A 301-nucleotide genomic window follows, 5' to 3' on the forward strand; every position below is an offset into this window, starting at 1 on the left:
ACCAGCCCCCTCAAGACCTTTCCCGTTCTCGTTCGAGTCAGCCTACATCGCAGGCTATTCGGCACGTAGACTCCTCGCTCAAGCGTGCCATTGTGAGCAGAACTACAGCAACCCCGGCGCCCTCGTCAACGGCTCTCGTTGTTCTCCCACCCAGTCCGTCTGTTGATCTCTCGATCAGTAGTCCATCAAGTCGAATGCTTACACCACCTCCCAGTCCTCCCCGCCGTCTTGGCCCTGTGGCTAATACCGCGATTATTGTACGTCGCCGCAAGAACAAGCGTTCGCGAAGTGCAGATGATTT

General features: G+C 56.5%; 1 protein-coding gene across 1 annotated transcript in view; it reads left to right on the forward strand.

Moving 5' to 3' along the window:
• The window catches only part of PHALS_05116 (uncharacterized protein), a gene marked incomplete at both ends in the record, with an annotated part of 906 nt that overhangs the window by 550 nt on the left and 55 nt on the right, over positions 1 to 301 (forward strand). Inside the window, one exon of the mRNA XM_024718785.1 lies at positions 54 to 257. Coding sequence (XP_024584149.1) covers positions 54 to 257 — 204 coding nt within the window. The remainder of the gene's footprint in view (positions 1 to 53; positions 258 to 301) is intronic.

This window comes from Plasmopara halstedii (assembly GCF_900000015.1).
Source record: "Plasmopara halstedii genome assembly, contig: Scaffold_2881, whole genome shotgun sequence".
NCBI classification, from domain to species: domain Eukaryota; phylum Oomycota; class Peronosporomycetes; order Peronosporales; family Peronosporaceae; genus Plasmopara; species Plasmopara halstedii.